The sequence below is a fragment of the Dendrobates tinctorius genome, unplaced genomic scaffold, assembly GCF_039654945.1.
Source record: "Dendrobates tinctorius isolate UK_male_01 unplaced genomic scaffold, ASM3965494v1 ptg000073l, whole genome shotgun sequence".
In the NCBI taxonomy this organism is placed as follows: domain Eukaryota; kingdom Metazoa; phylum Chordata; class Amphibia; order Anura; family Dendrobatidae; genus Dendrobates; species Dendrobates tinctorius.
The window spans coordinates 10,135,373-10,160,916 of NW_027361741.1; the positions used below are offsets into that span (position 1 = coordinate 10,135,373).

A 25,544-nucleotide genomic window follows, 5' to 3' on the forward strand; every position below is an offset into this window, starting at 1 on the left:
CCAAACGGGCAGATCTCTTCAGCGACGCAGCGACCATCCAGCGATCCTCGGCAGTCGACGGTACATTGTCACACAGCAGCGATTCTGCCCGAGTTCTGCGTCGCCATCGAGGTCGCTCGACGGGTCAAATACAGAGATGCATGCTGACCAGCGGATCGCGGACGACAAAAAAAAAAAAAAAAATGGCCCAGGACAATCGAGCACGATCAGTGATATCCAGCGGGGGGGCGCGGTCGCCGCTGCGTGTCATATGTAGCAAGATTGCTGGTGAGGTCGCTGTTGTGTCACAAAATCGGTGATGCTTCAGCGATCTCGCTATGTGAGAAGGGGGCTTTAGTCTAACGTTAACTCTTCGTAGCCATAATTCAATTGGACCTGGTACAAGATATACAATGGCTAATTAAACAAATACAATAAAATTTTCATTATTATACAAGTAATGGTTAAATAAAGTGTTGTTGGACAGTGATAACATGGCGGGATGGCGGGTGAGGCTTCCTCTAGTTCATCCAGTGGGAGAGAGAAAGAGAGAAATAGGACAGAGTTCCATCATCTATATAAGCCCCACTGTCCCCACAGTAAGACACCACACAGACATACCGTGCTCATTCCTATTAAAACAGAATCATTCTTACTTAAAATCTAAACAGCTACACCAACAAAGCTGCAGGAGTTAAAGGTCCATCCTCCCCCACATCTCCCTCTGTGTAGTGCGCTGGGGGTTTATTTTTGGCATGTCATGCTTTAAATCAGGGATCCTCAATCTGTAGCTTGGGAGCCACATGTGGCTCGCGGTCCCATGAATTGTGGCTCCTGACTGTCTGCCAGCTTGGTGCATCAGGTCCAGGTTTAGAAAACAGATATGAAGAGCACATCTCAAAATAGTGAATTTTGTGAGTAGCCCTGCAAAGAAGAGCAGATCTGGATGCACATTTACTGGTCTTAGGGGTTTAGAGATGTTTTAGGTATGGTATGCTGGAGGATGGTTCTACCTGTTAGATGAGGTGCTCAAACCCAGATGTGACAGTGTGTTGGGAGTCCTTGATAGGAGAATACTGAATGGGGGTGTTGTGGGAACCCCTAGATCTCCGTGTACTGCTTTGGAGTGATTTGTATGGAAAAGATTTGGTTATCATTATACCTGTAATGGGGGCTTTGGTTGACACTACTTTGAAGGAGATAGGAGCTGGATGTGGCTCGCGGCCCTCTCAGTGCTGAATGTGGCTCGTGACCCTCTGTCTAAGCTGAATGTGGCTCTCAAGGCCAAAAAGGTTATATACTCGTGTATAAGCGGAGTTTTTCAGCACATTTTTTTGTGCTGAAAACGCCCCCCTCGGCTTATACACGTGTAAGGGTCGACCAGGACCGTATTCATGGCCGAGGATTCCGGGGCAACGGTGTCCTGGCCTCCCCTCACATAGACATGACAGCTTCCTGTCAGCATACCAGCAGCTCCATTCCTCTCAGGGCTTTCTGTAATGCGCTGCACGTTCTCCTCAGATGATGTGGACCAAACAGAGTCACAGTCCCGTTCAACTTTAACAATAACAGCTTTACTCATTTTTGTACACAGCACATCCATTTTCTTTACAGTGGTTACCTCAGATTCCACAGTGCACAATTCTGTCACTTTTCCTATGCTCTCACTGTCTTCCTTCAGCATATCTCCGGGACGTCCTGTCCCGTTCTGCATCACAGCATCCTCTGTCCAGCTTCACCATTTTTGGGAGTTCCCGTCTGTTTTGCCCCAGACAAAAAGGCGTCTGCCCACATAGCAAGCTGCCTCATAATGAGGGACCTGTGCTGCCGTACCACTGCCAAGTGTCTCACTACCATCTGCACTGCTATGTTCTGCGCTGCTGTGAACTGTGCAGCTGTGATCTGCAGGGTTGTCATCTGTGCCCCTCAGGCTCTGGACGGCTGGGCTCATGTATTTAACGTTACAGAGCTGACTGCCCTGTCAGGGCGCTCCCGCCCAAGTGATTCAAATCTTAGCTGTTTCTCAGCGACCGTTAGCTCCTCCTACTTTATTTACAGGCTGAGTATGCGCTCCACCCCCATCTAGTGGCCTAACTGGGGTACTACGCTTTCCCTACAACTATAACAGTAGTTATACATAGCATTAACATATATACATTACACTTTTATCCCTTAATGTAATACACAGAATAGTGTAGCAGTACCTATTTGACACACACACTCATGGTAATACACATGAACATGTAACAGTACCAGTAAAATACGAGAAAGAGATAAAAGATGGATCAATAACATTTTCCATTCCTTTACACACGAGTCAGTTGTCCCAGAAAGCCGGCAGGGGAGGGGGAGCGGCAGAGCAGCAGGTGACAGAAGCAGGAGCCGGCAGCTGCGGCTAAAGCCTGTGCCGCTGCTAAAAAGAAATGAATATTCATTTTTCTTATTGCGCGCATAGTGACAGCTGCAGCCACTTCCAGAAGACATTCTACTCACCCTCCTGCACCTCGTTGGTCCCGGCGCCCTCGCAGCATCTCGTTGGTTCCGGCTTCCAGCAGCTCTTCCTGTGCCGAGCGATCATGTGGCACCGCTCATTAAGGTAATGAATATGCACGCGTCTCCACTCCCATAGGCGTGGAGGGAATATTCATTACCTTATTGAGCGGGGCCACATGATCGCTCGGGACAGGAAGAGCTGCTGGAAGCCGGAATGAGATATGCTGCGAGGGCGCCGGGACAAACGAGATGCAGGGCACGCAGGAGGATGAGTAGAATTTTTTTTTGTAATAGGAAGCATGAATGCATGCATGCATGCATGCATGCATGCAAGGACGGGAGGGGGGAGCCACACATACCAGGACAGTGAAGGGGGGAGCCACCCATACCAGGACAGCAACGGGGGGAGCCACGCATACCAGGACAGCAACGGGGGAGCCACGCATACCAGGACAGGGATGAGGGGACAATACTTACCCTGCTTATACTCAAGTCAATAAGTTGACCCAGCTTTTTGTGGCAAAATTAAGTGCCTTGGCTTATACTCGAGTATATATGGTAAGTCTACTTTGCTATATTAATTAGTACTTGACTTTGATAAAAGTTTATGGATATAGTCATTTACGGATTACATGTGTTTTTTTTTTTTTTAGGATTTTCCACATCTAATACATTTCAATGGGGAAAATCTGCACATAAAACAATGTACCCGCAAGTGAAATTGGCATGTTGTGGATTTGAAACAATCAACACAGCTCAGTTTATGCTGCGTAAAAAATACAAAAAAAAACAAAAAAAAAACAGCGCACATGAGATTTCTATAAATCCCATCCACTTTCCTGGAACTGTTTGACACTGTCATGCTATGGTCATTCTAAGGAAGGGAGGCTTCAAACTGTTCCTGGAACTGGGACCCTAACTATACCTGTCCTGGGGAGTTCTCTTGGACCAAAAAAGGTTATGCAGCCCTGCTCTAGACTGTCTACATGTACACTAGAAATTTGTAGCTGACAAATTTACTCTGTATAGCTTACTTAAAGGAATTTTCCAGCTCCATGATCATCACCAGAAAATTTACTTTACTGTTGCAGAACGGCAATGATTACGAGAAAATTAATCTCCAATTGAGAAGCGTGTAAAGAATCTATTTTCAGCAGAAGATGATAAAACAGTTTCAGGAAAAGCGGACAACATACGGTAAAGTACAGGTCTCGAAAACAGCACCATATTTTCCATGGAATGAGCTTATGGCAGGAAGATTTCATAATAACCCATTTAAAAAATTGATTGTAAAAACATTAGCATTTTCTGTACTGGAAGGGTTCAGTAGAGCAAAGCCTAGGGATTACACTATATAAACGCACATAAATCAATATGAAATGAAGGCATAAGCAGTTAACGCTATTTCCTACAGGCCACTTATAATAACTCACACTCCACTGCGTTTCCAAAGGGAGGACACAACAGGTATGTGTGGGAAAGCACAATGAATGCCTGAAAATGTTTTCTAATCCAAGCCCCCTTAAAAGTGTATTAAAAATAATTCCACTTCGGACATGCTCTTTGCAATATAAACTATAATCCATCCATGTATACCTAAAGGTTGGCCTGACAAAATAATTCCCCAATTGGGATGAACGAACCCGAATAGTAAAGTTTGGGATCCGTACTGGATACCGGGTGTCCGGTGCCGAATATCAAAACACGGACTTCTAAAAGCTGCATAAAGCTTGTTGAAAGGATGCAGCACAGCCAATCAACAAGCTTTTTAAGGCTGTGGGCACTTCCGGCCCCAACACAGCTATGCCAAGTTTTAGCATTGCTGTGATTGGCAGACGCACCACATGACCCAGCCTGTATAAACACAAGATCACGTTTTGCACCGCCATTCTGCATTAAGAGGCTGTTGCAATAAACAGCCTGGTTTATACTGCCTTTACAGCCTGGTGCACACTGTCCGTACAGCCTCTTATCCACAGGGATTTTTTTTTTTTTTTAGGTGGAAAAACTTGAGGAGAGCATCAAATAAGGGAGGCGGACGTGGTCACGGTGCTGCTAGTGGTAATGATGTAGCTGATGCAGGCAGAGTACATGGTCGAACTGTGCCTGATAAGTGTACAAGTGCAACACCTTCCTCAGGTGCTCGCAGGTGACAGGACGTTCTGCATCATTACTTAGGCCCAAATACTGCTGGTCAAATGGTGAGGCCAGAAGATGTCAAGGCTGTGTTAGGTTGGATGGCTGAAAGTGTCTTCAGTTCCTTCACATTGCGCTTATGCAGAGGACCGGGTGGAAAACAGCGTTGTCACCTCAGAAACATAGGCATTGTTCTTCCACCTCAACCCCTTGCAAACCAGCCAAGCATTCTGAGCCCAAAGTCATGCAGCAGTCTCTTCTGGCTGGGGTTCCGTTGCCTATCCACATGGCACTGTCCCAGAAGTGGAAGAGACTGAGTGCACTGATGACCAACCACTTGATATGCTGATTGATGAATATGCATGCAGTCAGCAGACACAGTACATCTCAGGGGATGAAGAAACACAAGTGCCAACTGCTGTGCCTTTCTGCAGTGGGCAGACCGGCAACGAGAGTAGGGGTGAGGAGACCCCCACATGCAGCGAAGGCCATTCTAGTGCACAGTTCAGAGGAAGAGGAGATGGTCACACTGACCCAGCACCACAGCTAAAGAGGGACAGGGTGCAAAAGCACAGCAGCCGGCCTCTAGTCAGTATGTTGGATGCTACTGTCCATTGCGCCAAGGAAATGAGAACACCAAAGCCAGCTCAAAAGAGCTCCCTGCTGTAGCATTTCTTCAGGCAATGTGCTGATGACAAGCAATAGGTGATTTGCGCACTGTTCTGAAGCGAGGCATAAACGTTCTGAACCTGAGCACCACCTGCATGACAAGGCACCTGAAGGTGCAGTGCAGGTGCATCACGAGGTGCAGTGGTAAACACCTTAAAAAGCATGACAGATCTGAGCCTCCTCCTGCTCCCTCTTCTGCTGCGGTCACAGCCTATTCCTACCGCTCACAGTCAAAAGGGCCACCTGCCTGCCCCCAAAGAAAGGATGTGATAGCGCCACCATCAGCAGCAGTGTTAACGAGCATCTCCATACTTTCCCATGGAAGTGATCAGCTCTCCATCCCCCAAATTCTCAAGAGAAAGAGGAAATACACCCCCCATGAGCCCTGGTCCTGAATGACAGCATTTCAATATTTCTGGCCTTTCAAATGCTGCCATTCTGGCTGGTCGAGGCAGACAATTTAAAAAAAAATGATCGCACTTGGCAGGGTCTACATAACTACCTGTGAAGAATATTGGAGATATAATTTGATGTCAATAATCTATATCCTATTTGGCATGGGATTATAAAAAAACCCCATCAGTGTGCAGTTGTAACTGAGCACCAAGAAGCAGTAGGAGTGAGTGGAGAGTCAAAGGGCTGTGAATGACAGAACTGACACCTTGTCCAACTCAGAGCAGAACAAAAGGCTTGCTGTGATGTGGAGACCATGCTGTCAAAATTGTTTTGTTAAGTGAGGTAGGATTTCATTAGGAGAATATGGGTTTATCATATGTCCTGGCCACAGACTGGTTATATTTCCGAGATCCCCAGACGTGGCAAGGACACAGCTTTGTCTCAGACAGTCCTAACCTCAAAGGCTGGGGAGATACCTAGAAAAGCCAGTAGAAACCAAATAGTAAAGTTGTGTTTGGTCTGAACGCATAGCAGGCACCTGTTCGGATCCGATGGCGCCAGATCCGCCATTCTAGGACCGTCCAGAACAGAGTTATGATCTTTCATATGTTTTGGAGATTTGCAGCTGCAGGAGCAAGGGGAGAGGATTTAGGTTCATCCCAGAGGGCAGGAGGAGATAACCCAGAGGGGTTAATTGCTCCTGCAGAGCTTGGCCTATTGCTTTTAGTCTGGGAGGGGTCACTGACATATTGTGCATGAGAAGTCCAGGAACAGAGAGGACCAAAAGCCTCCTATGTGGCAGCCCCTCCCCCAAAAGCAAGGCCTTTCATCTACTGGTAACTGACATATATTCTGCTTATATCTTTTGTCCTAGCACTATTGTATTTGCACGTCTGACCATTATATATGTATAACCAATGTGTATATAGTGCATTGTCTAGTGTGCTCTTAAGGCAATTAAATATTAAAATTTAACCTTGGGCTGCTCTTTTATCTCGATCCACAAATCTACACTTCAGTTTCTTGGTTTAATGTTCCATGCACACTGGGGCTGGCTTCTGGGCCGATATAATTCCCGTTAACGGGCCAGACTTATATCAAACGAGGAACTCCCTCCTCCCAGTGGATGGCCATGGAACAAGGAGGTGGAATAAGATTCTGCACGTGAAAAACTAGCTACATCGATGGTGCTGTCAGCAAGGATTTGGATTTCTGGATCACTGAGTGCATTACCTATACGATGGACTACTTGCTAGAGATGGGTTGCACCTTACGAAGACTGGAAAACATGTATTTGGAAGTCGCCTTGCTACACTCATCAGGAGAGCTTTGAACTAGAACAATGTGGGAAGGGATGCAAAAGGCCAGAAAAAGCCATACACCTGACAAATGCTATTGAGAACTCTGCTATTAGAAGTGGAAAGGAAGAACAAAAGACAAAAGAATCTAAATAATAAAAATATTGGAGAAAGAGAAACCAAATCACAAACTAAAATGTTTCTATACTAATGCACAAAGCATAGGCAAAAAACAAGGAGAATTGGAACTACTAACACAGGAAAAGAAATATGATGTCATTGGAATCACTGAAACCTGGTGGGACAATACACATGATTGGAATACAAGGCTAGAAGAATACAACTTATTTGCTAGAAACAGACTTGATAAACAAGGAGGAGGTGTTGCATTGTATGTTAGAAACGCGTATATCTGCACAGAGATTGAAGCTTCAGAGACTGGGACTTCTGTGGAAACTGATTGGGTAAGAATACAAGGACAGAACAATGAAAAGGACACTATTGTAGGCATTTACTACAGGCCGCCTGTGCAAACTGAAGATATGGATGAACTCATTATGCATCAAATGGCCAAGTTCTCCAAAAAATATGACATAGTTGTCATGGGAGATTTCAACTATCCAGACATTTGTTGGGAATCTCTCTCAGGCAAAACTAACAGGTCAAGGAAATTCTTATCCTCTCTTGCTGACAACTTTATCTTCCAAAAGGTAGGGGAGAAAACAAGGGGAACTGCTACCTTGGATCTAATCCTTATAAACAGGGAGGAAATGGTTGAGGAGGTAAAAGTGGCTGGGACCATAGGAGGTAGCAACCATGCCATTTTAGAGTTTTGGATAACTAGAGGAGGAAGACCTGTGTAGACTCAGACGTCAAGGTTAGATTTCAGAAAGGCAGATTTTAAGGGATTTAAAAAGAGAATTGGAGGGATCCAATGGCTGGATATCCTTAAGGACAAAAATGTCCAGGAAGGATGGGAAATCTTGAAAAATGAAATTCTCAAAGCACAATCGTTAACAATTCCAAAAAGAGGGAAGAATAGGAAGCATTTAAGGAAACCAGGATGGATGAACACAGAACTTAAGCACATGCTAAAAAGGAAGAAAGAAATGTTTATGAAATGGAAAGAGGGAGGCATATCCAAAGAAGAATATAATGCTGTCTGCAGAACTTGTAGGGCACAAATCAGATTAGCTAAAGCTGACAATGAATTGAGGCTTGCAAGAGACGTCAAAAGCAATAATAAAGGATTTTGGGGATATGTCAAAAGTAAAAGAAAAGTCAAAAGATGCTATAGGATTTTTACAGGATGAAAAAGATGAAATGGTAAGACAGGATATTGAGAAGGCCGAACTTATAAATTCCTATTTTGCATAGTTTTCTCTCAGAAAGGAAATGTAACATCAACTGTTCTTCACTGTCCTATTAAGGGAATAGAAGAATCCAGGATATCTATAAACAGAAAGATAGTGAGGAAACACTTAGCTAACCTAAATTAATTCAAGTCTCCAGGGTACTGAAGGAGATAGCAGAAGAAATTTTTGAACCCCTCTCCATAATCTTTGAAAATTCTTGGAGAACAGGAGAAGTCCCAGAAGACTGGAGAAGAGCAAATGTTGTTCCTATCTTCAAAAAGGGGAAGAAGGTGGACCCAGGCAACTATAGGCCGGTGAGTCTGACTTCTATACCAGGAAAGATCTTTGAACAAATTATTAAACAACATATATGTAAGTACCTGGACAAGAATGAAGTGATTAAACAGAGTCAGCATGGGTTTGTAACTAATAGGTCATGTCAGACTAACTTAATTTCCTTCTATAACAGAATCACTGATTGGGTGGATCAGGGAAATGCTGTAGATATAGTATATCTTGACTTCAGCAAAGCATTTGACAAAGTATCTCACACAATCCTTATTGAAAAAATGGCTAAGTATGGAATGGACAAGGCAACTGATTCATAACTGACTTAGTGATTGAACCCAAAGAGTGGTCGTAAATGGCTGCACATCCAGTTGGAAGAATGTCTCAAGTGGGGTACCACAGGGCTCTGTCCTGGGCCCTGTATTGTTCAACATCTTTGTCAACGATTTAGGTGAATGGATTGAGGGTAAACTGATTAAATTTGCTGATGACACAAAGCTAGGAGGGATATCTAATACTAGAGAAGAGAGAGGATTCAAAAAGAAATAAAGTGGAGCAGTGGGCAGCAACTAACAGAATGGTTTTTAACAGGGAAAAATGCAAAGTACTACATCTTGGCAGTAAAAATGAAAAAAGCATATACAGAATGGGAGGAATAGGGCTAAGCAACAGCACATGTGAATAAGACTTGGGTATACTAATAGATCACAGACTGAATATGAGTCAACAGTGTGATGCAGCAGCAAAAAAGGCAAATGCAATTCTAGGATGTATTAACAGAAGCATACAGTCTAGATCACGTGAAATCAATATTGCCCTCTACTCCTCTTTGGTCAAACCTCACCTGGAATGCTGTGTCCAGTTTTGGGCGCCACATTTTAAAAAAAGACATCAACAAAAAGGAGCAAGTTCAGAAAAGAGCGACCAGAATGGTGACCGGTCTGCAAACCCTGTCTTATGAGGAAAGGTTGCAGGATTTGGGAATGTTTAGCTTGCAGAAGAGAAGACTGAGAAGAGACTTAATAGCTGTCTACAAATATCTCAAGGGCTGTCACACTGTAGAAGGATCATCTTTATTCTCATTTGAACAAGGAAAGACTAGAAGCAATGGGATGAAACTGAATGGGAGGAGACACAGATTAGATATTAGAAAAAATCTTTTTCACAGTTAGAGGAATCAACGAGTGGAACAGGCTGCCACGAGAGGTGGTGAGTTCTCCTTCAACAGAAGTCTTCAAACAGAGGCTGGACAGACATCTGTCTGGGATGATTTAGCGAATCCTGCTTTGAGCAGGGGGTTGGACCAAATGGCCCAGGAGGTCCCTTCCAACTCTACGATTCTATGATTCTAACTTGTGAAAATTTTATCGGGCTGATATGGTTGCATTTCATTGGGGCTAGTGAAAGGGGCATTTCAGCCTGTTAGGGTTGTGGGTGAGTGTGGTGCCGGGTCATTGACTCTGTGGGCCACCTCCTCTCACTCCCTGTGCCTTCCTGAGCCCATGTGGACAAGGGGTGTCAGTATAAAAAACTGTGCCAAGCTGACCTTACGTGTCCCCAGGGGTGCGGAACGTCCCGTTGGTACAAGTGGGAAGACCTTATCTTGTGATCTCGCTGACATAATATTAACGTCATGCGGGGTGGCGAGGTGCAGATCTTTCACAAGTGGTGGCAGCAGTGGGATTCTGCCTGATCTCTCTAGCGTCATCCTTCACACCAAAAATATGTGGACCAGTAAGCACAGGCAGGGACATTACATCTCCCTAACTGCCCACTGAGTAAATGTGCTGGCTGGGACAGAGGCAGAAGGTGTTGTAGCTCATGTCCTACCACCACTGACGATTGCTGGACGTTTCTCTGTCCATGTTGCTTCCTGCTCCAACTCTTCTTCCTCCACCGCCTCCTCATCCAATCCCAGTAAGACAAGCACCATCAACTTCAACAGAGCCAGGGGGAAACAACAGCAGGCTGTTCTGAAATTCATCTGTTTGGGGGACAAATCCCACACTGCACATATCTCGTTTATCCTAATAAAAAAAAAAAAGAGTACAGAAGTTCTACCCTGGAGGAGACAAAAGCCAGATGCTTCCAGTCCCTAGGAAGTGAAACAATGTCCAGCAAGTCTTTGTACATAGTTTACCCCAGGAGGATATTTGGCAAAATGTTTTCCAGTTTCCTTTTCAAATAATTAGGCACCAGTAAGGAATAGACAGAGATCATGGACGCTGAGTGATCTGGGCACTCTCATTGTATATAGTTCAGCGCCTGTTTAGGTGCTCCTTCTTGGTTTTACTTGTGCCTTTAGGACAATCAAAATCCATCATTACACAAAAATCTCAGACCTGCAGCAAAACCCGTTGGCTGTGGCCGAAGGCAGGGTCTAAGGGAAAGACCAGGGATGTCCTGCAGCCCACCCAGGACCACCGTTGGAGGTTTTGAGTGGGTCCTCCACAAAGCATAAGGACACTTGAAGATACCAGCTGGAACAGTATCTGCCACCTACTTCACTTAATAAATAAACCTTTTGGATGTAATAATAAAAGTGATAATATAACTGTAATCATTATGCTGTGTACGAGAAATGTATGTTGATAATGTAGATAATAGGATATAGGTATTGATAACAGGTACCACGCAACGGTTAGGTAAAGACTTGTGTATGCTAAATGTGTAGGCGCAGGATATTGTATATATTGATTGTGGATATAGCTAGAAAAATGATAATGTTAGATAGGATCTTAAAGCACTTTTTGAAAAATGGAAATATAAATGGTTAATGAGGGATCAAGATGTTTATAGCAGGTCGCGAACCTTAGACTGGTGGTTGTCACCCAGTTTAAAAATGGTAAAGGAAATGTAAAAAGTATTTCAGCGGTAATGAAGGAACTTTGATATGGTAGCGAACCAATAGATGGATAACGGTTGCCATCATCATTAGCACTTTAAAATAGTAATATATAGAATAACATTAGTAAAATTTAAGTAGTGTGTTAAATTATGTTAAGCAACGTTCAAGCGATAAGTGCCTCCCATATTGGAAAGTTGTATTTAAATTTGTTTATCTGTTATGATGCATCATCAAAAGTTTGTATGTTCCAGTAACATCTTGTTTTTCTTACTTGTTTCAGCCCACGGACGTGCTGTGTTTAACGGGGGGTATGTGGCGCCCCTGTGGGTTCAGTCACCACAGAGGTACAGCACCTCCTCCTGAGGTGTGGTATTCCACTGTCCAGGTAAGATGGAGACACCTGACCAGACTCCAGCACCTGCACCCAGCATGGAAACCTTAGAGCAGCAAGGCACCCTCTATGACCCCTGCTTGGTTCATTAAGCGTGCTGGGAGGTGGGTGGAGTTTAGTTTGCACTAGAGAGGGGGAAAACTGATAGGAAGTCAGTGTCAGTTCCCCAGTTCCCCAGAGGGGAAGAGAGTGAGAGGATGTTTATGAAGCAGCCTCCTGTGAGCTGGGGCTGCTGGGAAGGAAATGAACAGAAGGATCAGTTCTTCAAAAGGATAGAAAGGAAAGGACGGAACGTGTGGAGAAGAGCTGGGAACTGGGGCTAGAGCAGAGCCTTTCCCTAAGTTTAAGCGCCAAAGCCGGGCACCGGTATCCGAGGCTGTGGTTCTACAGCAGAAACTGGAGGAATAGAAGTTGTGACCACTTTATTCCCACCTAAGACTCGACGACACAGTAGCAATGTGTGTGAGCCAGGACATGATTGTAAAGAGTCCCTGAAGTAGGCTACAGCTACCTGTCATGCGAGTGGAGTTCTGAGTAACACAGCAAGAAAGAGGAACTTGAGTGTAATTCATATCTGCAAGTACTTCAGATTAGCGCTAGTAAGGAGACGTTCAGTAAAGGCACATACGGAAGGGAGTGCTCCATCTGCCTGTGAGTTGGCTGAGCCCCTCAACCGGAGGACACAGTACTGAATGGAGCACCTGTGTATGCCAGAAACGTGAGTAAAGCTTTGGAACTGCATTCAGCTATGTCTCTGCCTTCTTCCTACGTCTACCCTTCACCACTGCTACATCCCTTGCCTGCACACTACACCATCTAGTTCAACATCTACTACAACTGCCCTGGGACTACAGCTCTGCCTGTGGAGAGCTATTACACCTCTGCTGCATAACATCATCTGTCTCAGAGGATCTGCACTGCAGCGCTGGTCACCTCTGACCAGATACCACAGGTGGAGTCACAAAACGAACCTATCTACACAAACTTTATTCATCTTATTCTACATGGACATGCAGGGCCACGGACCAGGTTGCTGCCACCTCGACACATCCTTTTAAGACACCAGCCCGGTACCAAGTAAACCCACAGCCCTGGGGGTGATCCAAATATACAGAATTAAAAATATGGCATTTACTATACCATGTACCCATTAATTGTATGAAAAGTGAGCTAAAATTCATACTTAATAGCCTTCTCACAAAATAGTGAACCCAGGAAAAGTCTTAACATCACAAACAGCATCAAAAGTAAGATATCATTACTTACTCTGCAAGTATCTTCTTTCGTCTGCGCCTGTTTTCTGTAGGATGATGATGATAAGTCCCATAATCAAACAAAGAGTCCATAGGCGCTTTCTTTGGGGCTGGTACTACAGACGATTCATAAATGGTGGATTCCAATAGATCCATTGGAGTTGAAATACCTTTTTTGAAAGCACCTTGAAATCTAATCCTGAGGTTTTGCTTGCCATCTCCAGAAGGCTGTGGAATCCGATTCACCTCTGTGGGTACTGCGCCCTCTTCATTTTCAAACAAGTTGGCCAAGGAAGACAGAGGAAAACTGTCATTATGTGCCGAGACATCATCTACTTGATTGTCATCAACATCTAGAGCACTCTGTTTGTGGAGGTGTGAGGGATCGGTCATGCTTCACTTTGAATTCCTGAAGAAGAAAAAAAAATATATGTTACCGTTTAAATTTTAGAAAAAAAAATCAATGTCACCAATATGCCAGCCCCACAAAATCATTTCCCCAAAATACTTGCTCCTATGAAGTACCAAACATCAACCTATAGGAATCAGTAGGTTTTTATACATTCACTAAAGGCCTCCTCTTGGAGTGGTTGTAACATCTACTACAACTCTCTTCTTAGATATGCAGAGAATACTAATGTTTTCCATGGTTTTTAAACTCCAGAACCACAGAAGCAGTAACCATTTTATTTAGCAGTTGATTTAACAAAAAAAAACCCTCTTGATTTTATAACCTGCTACACAAGCACATTCAGGTAGTATGCACATAAACTAAATGGATGCAAAGCTCTCAGATATGACAAGTGATGTTGAAGAGTAAAATAGGGCGAATGTCTGGAAAAGTTGCTATGTTGCATTAGAAGCTCTTGTCCCCATCTATGAAAAACGTGCAATTTTCTGTCTTAAAATAATATGTCAGAAGGATTTCACCTCCAAAACTATTTATATGCACATGTAGATCTTTCAAAGACAAGTCCAGGAATACTTTTATATGGCTAATCCGTTCTTCCACTTCTGAGAAATCGGCGTTTAAATAGATATGCAAATGAGGCTAAAGAGTTAGGGTATGTGCACACGCTGAGGATTCTGCTGCGGATACGCAGCGGATTGGCCTCTGCGGATTGGCAGCAGTTCCGCAGGCAGTGTACAGTATAATGTTATCCTATGGGTTTCAAATTCGCAGTGCACATGCTGCGGATTTTTCCCTGCGGAAAAGCTGCAGTTTGAAATCCGCAGCATGTCAATTTTTTCTGCGGATTCCGCTGCGGTTTGACACCTATTCCATGGTCCAGGTGTCAAACCGCAGGGGAAAACCGCTGGCCAATCAGCAGATAAACCGCAGGTCACTTTACCTGCGGTTCCGCACGGAAAAATCCACAGGTGAATCCACAGCATGTGCACATACCCTTATTGGTAGATTTGAAGCCTCTGTCACTCCACCTCTATTCCTCGCCTCCTCCAGCCTTTATGCTGTATGATTTCAGACAAAAAAAAGTCATCATTCAGTCAATAGGCAGAGGTGCTGGACTCAGAATAGAGCTGGAGTGTCAGAGGCTTCAGATCAAGAAATAGCTTTTCAGCCTCATTTGCTTATAAATTCCAACCCTGATTTCTCAGACACAGAAGAATGGACTGGCCATGTAAAGGTATTGCCGGACTTTATTTTGAAAGAGCTACATGGACATAAATAGCTTAGTGGGTGAAATACTAACAAAGATTGTCATCTCTTTCAAAGGGAATCTACCACTCTCGAATATGTGTGCCTTACACCAAACAACATTTTCCAATGAAAAGCCTTTTAATATGCAAATAATATTTTCTTAACAAAATGGTTCCATACAGTTTCAAAATAATACTGCCACAATTTGCATAAAACTTCAAATGTAATGCTTAAAACTCAACTCCAGAAAAATGTTTTATCTTTTCTTCAATTTATAATATAGTTTCTGTACATACTTGTGTTTTCTTATGGATTGCTGCATTGCCACATCACATGACCCCTTCTATAATAATAATGATAATAATTTTATTTCTATAGCACCAACATATTCCACAGCGCATTACATTTTAGAGGGGACTTGTACAGACAATAGACATTACAGCGTAACAATAACACATAGATCAAAACAGATACCAAGAGAAATGAGGGCCCTGCTCGCAAGCTTACAATCTCGGTCTTGGTCTCTTAGTAAATTTCGGGACCACAATGAAGAAACCAAATCTGTTCCATGCCTTCGATTTATTCTTCTGGTACACTGTGTATTGACCCTGAAGAACCTCTATATAGATATGATTCATTGCCATCTATCAGCTCTTTCTGATTTGTATACGGTAGAACTTACGCTATCCATATTAGGTATAAGACTAATATTCATTTTTTCATATTTTTAGATACATTTTTAGAGGCAATGAACTCAACTTTAAAAGTAAAGAGAACAAATTAATATGGTTAACTTACAGATTGCTGTATTATCCTAACAGAAGTTAATACTTATTATAAGTGTTGCGTTACTATAGACAATTGGAAAGAAAGAGGGAAAAAAAAAAAAAAGTCTTGTTAACTCCAATGTAATTTAATGTAATTACAAAATAAAAATAAATGTAACTACACTTTAAAAGCTCCTATATATGGAGCAGCGTGAACTTTGTGGAGAGCAGTCCCATAAACAAATGCCAAATATGTTCCGGCTTGGGCCACAGGCGAAGATTCAGTGTGCTGCTTTCTTTTGAAAGATCTTCTCATTAGAGACTATACTATAAGCCACTGCTCAAACATTTCCCAGATGTGGGTTAGGAGTGGAGCCCAAAAACGCAGCTGAAAACAGTCCCCCCTTTCATATGGACTATAAATATACACAAGCATGTCATTTTGTAGGTGCATACAACTGCTTTTAAAGCATTCCGAAAAAACGACACTTACCTAAATGATAGGCATAGATTTCTATATAGACGGGTATCACTGTATGGTATGCTACATGGGAATAAACACAAATTATATATTCCAGAAAAATGAATGTTTTAAGACTGTGACCTACTTTCAATAGCATTCGTATAGCCAATGGCGCAGTATCTGTCTATTGGAAAGAAGAACTTAAAAACTTCCACAAAATCTTGCATAAGATGCAAGTACTGTGCTGAAATGTATGAATACCACGATCTGTGGCTAGTGTTGGTGAAAGATTATTTTGGCTCTTCCTTTCCTCTTTGTCAGACATCTCGCTTCTGCTTTCTCTATTCTCTTGTGATGAACGCCATCACGAAAAACTTGCCATTATTGCAATTCTGTTTCAAAATATTTGTTTTTGAGCTTTCAAAGTAGAACAAAGAAAATAGATCTAAACAATGCCTAAAAGGATGAACCAAATAGATATCGTGAACTATAATGACATTTCTTATCCAGTTGATTGGATTCAGGGGGAATGGGGTATGAACTTTTTTCTTTGTAAAAATGTACACTTTTCTAAAAATATCAAAAAAAGTTAAAGTTGTCCGTTTTATATATGTGCCTGTGGGCGGCGCCATCGCTGACCGCTCATTCCGCATCACGTGACCCCAGCTGCAGACGCTATCCGCTGATGTCACGTCAACTTCCGGAATCCCTTCATTCACCCAGGCACATGACCCAACCCCTGACTGACCGGGCTGTGGGCAGAGTTTCACCGCACGTCACAGCCCAGTAGCCAAGGCACGCTTGCAGCCAATGAAAGCAGAGGAGAGAGGGAAAGCGCGTGCTGGATACTGGGCTGTGATGTGTGGCGAAACTCCCTCCACAGCCCAGTCAATCAGGGAGGTGCCTGCGACTAGGTAACACCTGGCTGAAAGAAGGGATTCCCCAAGTTGACATGACATCAGCGGATGGCAGCGGCGGCTGCAGCCAAGGTCACGTGATGTGGACTGAGCGATAACGTCACTTACATGCACATATGGCAGCACCATGTATTTACAAAAAGACTTATTTATAAGGTTTAAATCGAAGGGGGTATTACCCTATACAATGTAGTGGACCACCTCTTTAAAGGAAAAAAAAAAAGGGAAAAAATTAATTAGTAATTACACATCACGTTAGGAACCCAAATGTAAAACATTGTCCCGTTTCAGAAAATCATGTTTCCTGGGAGCACTTTGTTATAAAAAAAAAAAAAAAAAAAGCTCCTCAGCAAAGCAGGAGCAAGATTTTCTGAAAGGCGAAACCCCTTTAAGTATGAGCATACACACACAATAATCTGCAGATTTTCACAGTGCAGGTCACAGTATTGTACATAATATGGTCAAACAAGTCACGATGCATTTGCCTTGACACATTCCTGATCTGTTCAATTCCGATGAGTCTGGACTATAATGAGTGCACACTAGAGTTGAGCGACTTTTGGTTTTTTAGGGTCGAGTTTCGTTTCGTGAAACCCGACTTTTCCAAAAGTCGGGTCGAGCAAGATCGTCCGATTATAGGGAAAAGTCGGGGTCGTCCCGAAACACGAAACCCAATGTAAGTCAATGGGGAATAAAAGTCGGCAGTGAGAGGAGGACAGGAAACACACCTACAGTGCCCATTTGAATGCCAAAAGCATCAATTCTTCTTACTGAAGCTTGTCAACCTTAATTAACTTCATAATACAAGTTACGCACTGAAAAATGGGGGTTATTTGGCTAAAGTTGTGGGGGGGAGGGCTGGCTCCAGGTTTTCATGTGCCCTGGGCGAAAGAGCGCCCCTTTAACACATACCACAACTCATCATGCTCCGATACGGCAGAGAAATAGCGGTATAGTACAATGAAAAATACTTCACTTTTTACATCTCATGACGAGGCCCATCTATTTCTCCATACAGAATCATTGGTCCCATATAATGTTTGAAACAGTATATGATGAGCTCCACATAATGCTACAGTATATGTTGGTCCCCATGGATGAAGCTCCACTGTCTTATGGGCCCAAATAATGCTCCAAACATAATGGGCCCCATTCCTAATGCTCTAGTGTATAATGGGCCCTGTAAATGCTGCTCCAGTGTCTGATGTCCACCTTTGGAATGTTCCAGTGTATAGTGGGCCCCATCTATCTTTCTCCAGAGTATAGTGCTCCCCAAAAATTGCTGTCCCAACATTGAAAACAATCAAATAAGTCTCCTCGCTAGGGAATCCCTGTACTAGTCTGGACTCCTCGTCGTCCCCATCTTCCATCTCACTGCACAGTATTTCAACCTTGCAAGTGCTGTGATCCTGAGCAAGCAGGGGGGGCCCACTCGTTGGCGACGGCACTGGCACAGGGCCCCTGATAGTACGGTGGTGTGTCTGATGGCGGGTGGGCCGAACCTGCACTTTCATCTGCAGCTTCCTCTTTGTCACCGTGTAAGATGGAACTGTATATGAGAAGGGTAACCTGAGTTTCATCAGGGTCAGATTCAGGCCGTGTAGCGTGCGAGGGGAATGTAGTGGTCTGGGTCAATGTACCAGCAGATTCATTGAGCAGTGGCTGGGCATCAGTGCACTTGTGTCGCCCCCAGGAGTACGGTCGCCACAGTGGCATTACCTTCCTCCTAGGGAGTGTGATGTCATGCTTGGGAGCAATGAAGGATCTCTCTAGCAGGTTAACTGATTGGGCGGCGTTATTCCCACGAGTCATGACCCTCCAAACAGCGTTCATGAAGGCAAAGTGTTTGTTTTACGTGGGCAGTATGGTTGCAAAGCTGCACTGCAGCCTTGCAGCGCTGGGGTCCTGGGTTCGAATCCCACCAAGGACAACATCTGCAAGGAGTTTGTATGTTCTCCCCGTGTTTGCGTGGGTTTCCTCCGGGTACTCCGGTTTCCTCCCACACTCCAAAGACATACTGATAGGGAATTCAGATTGTGAGCCCCATCGGGGGCAGTGATGAAAAATGTGTGCGAACTGTAAAGCGCTGCGGAATATGTTAGCTCTATATAAAAATAAAGATTATTTATTAAAAAATAAAGATTAAGGGCACCACCAGGAGTGGAGCCTACGGTTAAATTCGACTCCACCTGGGAAACCTCAACCATGCCAGCTACAGAACAGATGCACACATTGCAAGCTTAATTCCGTTAACGAACGAGACTCCGTCATGCCCCGCGGTCCGAGTCCGGCTTACTAGAGGGACACGTGAGGCTCTGGCACATGAGATTGGCCAATAACTGGTGTGTCATGCCCTTACATGTCCGTGGCTGCATGTGCGCTACACTGAAAAGGCCAGCGTTTGTCGCTTACAGGAGCAGATAACCCGCTGAACAACGTTAGTGATGGGGATCACTGATTACAATTATTACCCGCAAACAATGATTTCCCAGTAAGTGCAGGTCAACCGCAGTTCCGGAATTAGGCCTAACCGTCATTCCTGAAAAAATGAAAAACTTACGTGTGCAAACCACAGGTGCTGTAGCTTGCTTAACAGCTCGCCAGCCGTTCTCACGCCCAGTATGGATTACATGTGATTGCACAAAGGTGAGAAAGGGTACCGTATCCCCAGATAACATGTATGGATAGCGTACACATTCAAAATATATGTCTATAGTACAGCGGTGTGTCTGACGGCGGGTGTGCACCACCACCGTCAGAGACACCTGATTGCACTATGAGGGACCCTGTGCCAGTGCCTGCGCCCAAGAGTCGGCCTACCCACCTGTCCAGGGCAACGGCACTCGCACGGTGTCGTGCGCTAGGTGGTGACCCCGGCCATGGGGGGGGGAGGCAGCACAGTTAGGGAGTTTTAGAAAGTGGCATATGTTGATGTTGGACATTCAGCTGATGCAAAAGGCGAAATAGGTGAAGTCCCAGGAAGAGGTGGACCAAAGCAAGCCATTTTTCTGTCACCCTATGTGTCATCAGGGGAAGGTGGGACAAAATCCTTGGAAACCCATGCATGGTTCATTTTAATGAAGGTTAGATCATCCACATTTTGGGTTGACAGACGGGTCCTTTTTTCTGTCAGGATTGATCCAGCTGCACTGAAGACTCTTTCCGATAGCACACTTGCAGCTGGGCAAGCGAGCTCCTGTAAGGCATATTGGGCCAATTCAGGCCAGGTGTCCAGTTTAGCGGCCCAATAGTCAAAGGGGAATGACCTGTGTGGGAGAACATCGATATGGGAGGAAAAGTAGTTTGTAACCATAGTTGACAACTGCTGTCTCCTGTCACTTTCCATCGATGCAGTATTACCAGTTGTGTGAGCGGTATTTGAAAAATCAGTCCACAACATTGTCATGAAACCTGTCTCCAACGCCACTTCTGCTGTGTGCACCACGAACACCTCTGCCAAGCTGCCCACGGCCCGTACGGCTCGTGTGAGAACCATCACCGCTGCTGTGTGCTGGGAATGCCTCAAGCAACCGATTTACCAGAGTTGCTTGTTTATTAGCCAATATTAGGTCAAGGTTCTCCTGTGGCATGATGTTTTGTAATTTGCCTTTATAGCGTGGATCCAGGATGCTGGCCAACCAGTAGTCGTCATCGTTCATCATTTTGGCAATGCGGGGGTCCCTTTTTAGGATCTGCAAGGCATAATCTGACATGTGGGCCAATGTTCCCGGTGTCAATGATGCACTTTCTGGCAAATCCACATCCCTCCAGTCACGCACAAACCCTGTACCAGACCTTGCCACACCAACATTTTCACTTGCCCCACGAGATGCATCCTCCTCCCCTAAGTAATCATCCCCATCATCATCCTCCTCCTCCTCTTCTTCCTCCACCTCGTCCAGGAGAGGTCCCTGAGCAGACAATGGCTGAATGTCATCAAGGATTCCCTCCTCCTCTTCCTCCTCATCAACATTGGCTGCAGACGCCTGCTCCTTAAGGTGCGTCAAAGTTTGCATGAGCAGACGCATAAGTGGGATGCTCATGCTTAGGATGGCGTCGTTTGCGCTTACCAGCCGTATGCATTCCTCAAAACACTGAAGGACTTTACAGAGGTCTTTCAGCTTCGACCACTGCACACCTGTCAACTCCATGTCTGCTCTCAAAGTGCCTGGCCGTGTATCCTCCCACAAATGCATTATGGCCTGCCTCTGCTCGCACAGCCGCTCCACCATGTGCAGGGTGGAGTTCCACCTTGTTGCAATGTCGATAATGAGGCGGTGGTTGGGAAGGTGGAGCAATCGCTGCAGCTTCTGCATACGAACGGAGTGTACAGGCGACCGGCGGATGTGCGTACACAGTCTTCGCACCTTCTGGAGCAGGGCTGTTAACTCTGGATAATTTTTGAGGAAGCACTGCACCACCAGGTTCAAGGTGTGAGCCAAGCAAGGTATGTGGCTGAGTTTTGAAAGGGCTATGGCTGCCACAAAATTACGGCCGTTATCACTAACTACCTTGCCTGCCTCAAGATGTACACTGCCCAGCCATGACTCAGTTTGTCGCTTCAAGTACTCGGCCAGCACCTCGGCGGTGTGTCTGTTGCCCAAACACATCATCTGCAACACAGCCTGCTGACACTTTCCACTAGCTGCTCGATAGGGGGACACATCGTGTGCAACAGTGGCAGCTGCAGATGGAGTGCTCGTATGACTGCGCTCTGTGGACGAGCTTTCGCTTCTGGAGGAGGAGGAGGAGGAGGAGGAGGAGGAGGGTCGAACGCCTACAGCCAACTGTTTCCTATACCGTGGGCTAGGCAGCACTGTCCCACCACCGCTGTCCCCTGTGGACCCTGCATCCACCACATTAACCCAGTGCGCAGTGATGGACATGTAACGGCCCTGGCCATGCCGACTGGACCATGCATCAGTTGTGAGGTGCACCTTTCCGCTCACTGACTGCTTGAGTGCATGGACAATGCGGTCTTTCACATGATGGTGGAGGGCTGGGATGGCATTGCGAGAGAAGAAGTGGAGACTGGGTAGGTCATAGCGTGGTACTGCATAGGCCATGAGTTCGCGGAAAGCTGCGCTTTCCACCAACCGAAAGGGCATCATCTCAAACGAGATTAGTTTGGCAATGTGGGCGTTCAAACCCAGTGTACGCGGATGAGAGACTGAGTACTTTCTTGACCTACTCAGTGTCTGGGAGGGTGAGCTGGACTTGAGAGCTGCATATGGTGGAAGTAGCGGTGGACAGGGCGGACTGAGAGAGGGTTAATGATGGTGATGGAGTTGTTGTTCTTTCTGATGGCCTAGAATCAGTCTTTCGTTGATATAACAGTGGGATTCCCTGACTGCTGTGGCCTTGCAACGACACCTCAACATTTGCTGCTGTGCTAACCGGTGGGCTTACAGTGGGGGAAACAATGTAGCGTTGCTGACTACCTTCGTTGTGATCAGTTGCACATGTGGCACTTGAGGTTTGGTGTTGTGTCCACGCTTGCAAGTGCATGCTGGTTAAATGTCTAAGCATGCAACTGGTATTCAAATTTTTCAGATTTTTCCCTCGGCTAAAGGTCTTTGCGCACTTCTTACAGATAACCTTGGCCTGATCATGAGGATTTTGTTAAAAAAAGTGCCACACTGCACTCTTCCTACTTTGGCAGACATTTTGCGGCCTAGCACGCTGTGATCTTTTGACCCTCTGGACAAGCTGTCCAGCAACTCTTTTGATGTTTGGAACCTGTCTTTGGAGTGCTCCGGGCCTGCCAGATAACAGCTGTTGCGATGTCGATGTCTGCTGTGGATGCTCCTCATCTGAGCTATTGGAAGCAGCACCCTCTTCCCCCAATGGATGCCAATCTGGGTCAACAACTGGGTCATCCATCACCTCCTCTTCTATGTCATGTGCACCTTCCTCTGTGTCACCGTGTATGGTGGTATAGTGTGCGGGAAGGGGCACCTGAGTCATCAGGGTCAGAATCTGGCTCTGTACACTGCGAGGACAATGTAGTGCTCTGAGTGAATGTACCAGCAGAATCATCCATCAGCGGCTGTGCATCAGTGCACTCCATGTCAGATTCATCTTGGCCTGGGTAATTCACCATTTCACTTGATAATCCAGGCATGGTATGTGAAAACAGCTCCATGGAGTAGTATGGCCTGCGTCATCCTTCAATCTTGGTTGGGGTGAAGGACACAAGGAAAGGTGTGGTTCATGAACATGAGCCTCCAATGACGACTCAGTGCTTTTACTTTTTACAACTGAAGAAGAGGAGGCGATAGAGCTGGAGGCTGAGTCAGCAATGTAAGACAAAACTTTTTCCTGATGCTCTGGCTTTAAAAGCGGTTTGCCAACTCCTAGAAAACTAAGCGTTCGAGGCCTTATGTAGCCAGACGATGACGCAGGGTCAGCACCTCCTGCATTCGGTCCTATTTTGCTCTTGCCACTACCATCAGATCCACCACCAACACCATCATTACCAGCTGCCAACCCCCGCCCAATTCCACGGCCTCTTCCACCAGCCTTCCTCATTTTTGGTAGAAATGTAGACAAAATCCAACAAACTATATAGTAATGTAAAACAAGGTACAAGGTGTCTATAGGACAGGGGAGATTTTGAATTTCTGCAGACACTTGTGGACACTGGACACTTTTGGATTGTGTGAGGCCCACTGATATCTGAGCGCTATGTCACAGGCTCGATGGCACAGCTGTGACAAAAGTGACGAGAGGATAAGGGAGATTTTGAATTTCTGCAGACACTTGTGGACACTGGACACTTATGGATTGTGTGAGGCCCACTGAGTATCTGAGCGCTCTGTCACATTCTCGATGGCAGAGCTGTGACCAAAGTGACTAGAGGATAAGGGAGATTTTGAATTTCTGCACACACTTGTGGACACTTATGGATTGTGTGAGGCCCACTGAGTATCTGAGCACTCTGTCACAGGCTCGATGGCAGAGCTGTGACCAAAGTGACTAGAGGATAAGGGAGATTTTGAATTTCTGCACACACTTGTGGACACTGGACACTTATGGATTGTGTGAGGCCCACTGAGTATCTGAGCGCTCTGTCACAGGCAGAAATTGGCTAGTGTATCACAAACTACAAGGTGTATGTAGAATTGGGCAGAATTGGAATCTCCCTAGAGTGCAGGTCTGTAAGAACGGAACATGTCCTCGACTTATTCTCACAGAGTGACTCACTGATAGCTTCACTGTGGCTGTGATAACAGCCGTTACACGGTACTGTGTGAGGAGCGTACACCGCTGTATGGTGTGAAAAAATGCACGCTCAGTACCTCAGCAGGACAAAAAAAAATATTGTGATTGCTTTTAAAAAAGCAGTTTGCGGAGCAGTGGGTAAACAGCAATGCAGGAATGTCAGGAAGCCTTAGAAGGCAGCCCAACAACCAACACCACTGATACACCACTATATAGCCTCCCCTTGCACTGCACAGTGACTGGTGTGTTGTACAGGCAAAATCGCTAGCAGCAGAAGCAGTTTTTTTTTCTTCTTCTCAGCAGGACAAAAAAAAAAAATTGGGATTGCTTTTAAAAAAAGCAGTTTGCGGAGCAGTGGGTTAACAGCAATGCAGGAATGTCAGGAAGCCTTAGAAGGCAGCCCAACAACCAACACCACTGATACACCACTATATAGCCTCCCCTTGCACTGCACAGTGACTGGTGTGTTGTACAGGCAAAATCGCTAGCAGCAGAAGCAGTTTTTGGTGTCTTCTTCTCTGCCTAACGCTCTCCCTACAAAATCAGCAGCAGCAGCAGCAGCTCTCCCTATTCTGAGATCAGCATGAGTAACATGGCGGTCGGCGTGCACGCCCTTTTATACCCCCTGTGACGCCCCCCAAAGCAAGCCAATCACTTGCATGCCCTTCTGAAAGATGGTTGTGACCCGTGCCTATGTCATCACGTTGCCCACAGTGTCCGTGGATCCTGATTGGCTGAAAAAGAGCGCAAAACAAACTTTTGAAACGCGACTTTGGCGCGTAAGTCGCCGACCTCGTGGCCGACCTCATCCTAGGGGCCGACTTTGCCAAAAGTCGGCGACTTTTGAATTTTTTCGACCCGTTTCGCTCAACTCTAGTGCACACCCTTAAGCGCTGTTAGATCTTTAAACATTCAGATCAGAGGAGACAAGTATACATAGCAGTCCTGTAAAACACACCAAAAGGAAAACTCGACTGTTGAATGAATACAATACAATATTCTGCAGTCTACATGAAAAGAAGAGCAACTTTGTAAGTCGTCGGCTTCACTAATCGTGGAGGACTTTTAAATTATTTGATGTTTTAACATCTGTTTAGACAAAAAGGAAGAAGTCGGAATTTATCTTACCAAGTAGCAATGAACCATGTGAATTCCGCTTACAGTACTATCCCGTAAGATCTCATGCCTGACTACACCACCGTCTGGTCGAAATTACACTGACAGAATTTGAATGAAAACTAAAAGCAGCTATGTATATAAATGCAGAACGCAGTCAAAAATAACAAAGTAAGGCGTGATGCAAATGGTCGATTGCACGCAGCTTGTATGGCATCGTACAGAGCCTCCTTCTTTGATAGGCATCATATGTGTGGAGATGTAATACTTCTAGGAGAGAATAGCTTGTCA

General features: G+C 45.1%; 1 protein-coding gene across 3 annotated transcripts in view; it reads right to left on the reverse strand.

Annotated features, from left to right (window-relative positions):
* The window catches only part of TRPV4 (transient receptor potential cation channel subfamily V member 4), a 175,261-nt gene that overhangs the window by 123,418 nt on the left and 26,299 nt on the right, over nt 1-25,544 (reverse strand). For all 3 annotated transcript variants that reach the window (XM_073582629.1, XM_073582630.1, XM_073582631.1), the window contains exon 2: nt 13,120-13,515. In XM_073582629.1, the coding sequence (XP_073438730.1) occupies nt 13,120-13,499 (380 nt within the window). In that variant the 5' untranslated portion in view covers nt 13,500-13,515. The remainder of the gene's footprint in view (nt 1-13,119; nt 13,516-25,544) is intronic.